This window comes from Fulmarus glacialis, unplaced genomic scaffold (assembly GCF_000690835.1).
Source record: "Fulmarus glacialis isolate BGI_N327 unplaced genomic scaffold, ASM69083v1 scaffold21924, whole genome shotgun sequence".
Taxonomy (NCBI): Eukaryota; Metazoa; Chordata; class Aves; order Procellariiformes; family Procellariidae; genus Fulmarus; species Fulmarus glacialis.
Genome location: NW_009206362.1, coordinates 738 through 1316, shown reverse-complemented (window position 1 = coordinate 1316; position 579 = coordinate 738). Strand labels below are relative to the sequence as shown.

The 579-nt window shown below is 60.6% G+C and overlaps 1 gene segment (V, D, J or C); it reads left to right on the top strand.

Moving 5' to 3' along the window:
• Positions 1-3: 3 nt before the first annotated feature.
• Positions 4-579, top strand: part of LOC104075279 — a gene marked incomplete at both ends in the record, with an annotated part of 1301 nt that continues 725 nt past the window's right edge. The window contains 1 exon segment of the C gene segment in view: positions 4-310. Within this exon segment, the coding sequence occupies positions 4-310 (307 nt within the window).

Here is a 579-nt window from a genome sequence, read left to right as displayed (position 1 = left end):
CCAGAGGTGGAGGTCACCATCCTCCCCCCGTCCTTGGAGGACCTCTACCTCAGCCAGAACGCCAGCGTCACCTGCGTGGCCACCAACCTGAAATCTTCCGAGGATGTGAAATTTTCCTGGAAACGGGAAGAAGGCAAAGCCTTGGATGTGACCAAGGGACCGGTGGAGAACCTGGAGAACGGGCTTTACCGCCTCACCAGCACCCTGAAGATCTGCGCCGACGAATGGAATTCCGGCGAGAAGTTCATCTGCACCGTCACGGTCCCCGAGCTCGACCAACCCATCGTCAGGTCTATTAAGAAAATGATAGGTAGGCGCCCGCCCCTTCTCTCCCGCCCCCGCATCCCATTGGTCCAGGCCCGGCGCGGGAGGTGACGGGTCTCTTACCGACGTGGTGTCCACCGAGGAGCTCGGTGAAAAGGGAGCCGGCGGGGTTTCGGCAAGGGAAGAGCAGTTCGGGGCAAGCGGTTGGCTGGAAAAGTTGAGTCTACTGGGCTGGTCTACTGGGAGAGTCTACTGGAAGAGGCTAGCCAACTGGAAGGGGCTAGTTGGAGAGCCCGGGGGTACCGGGGGAGGCAA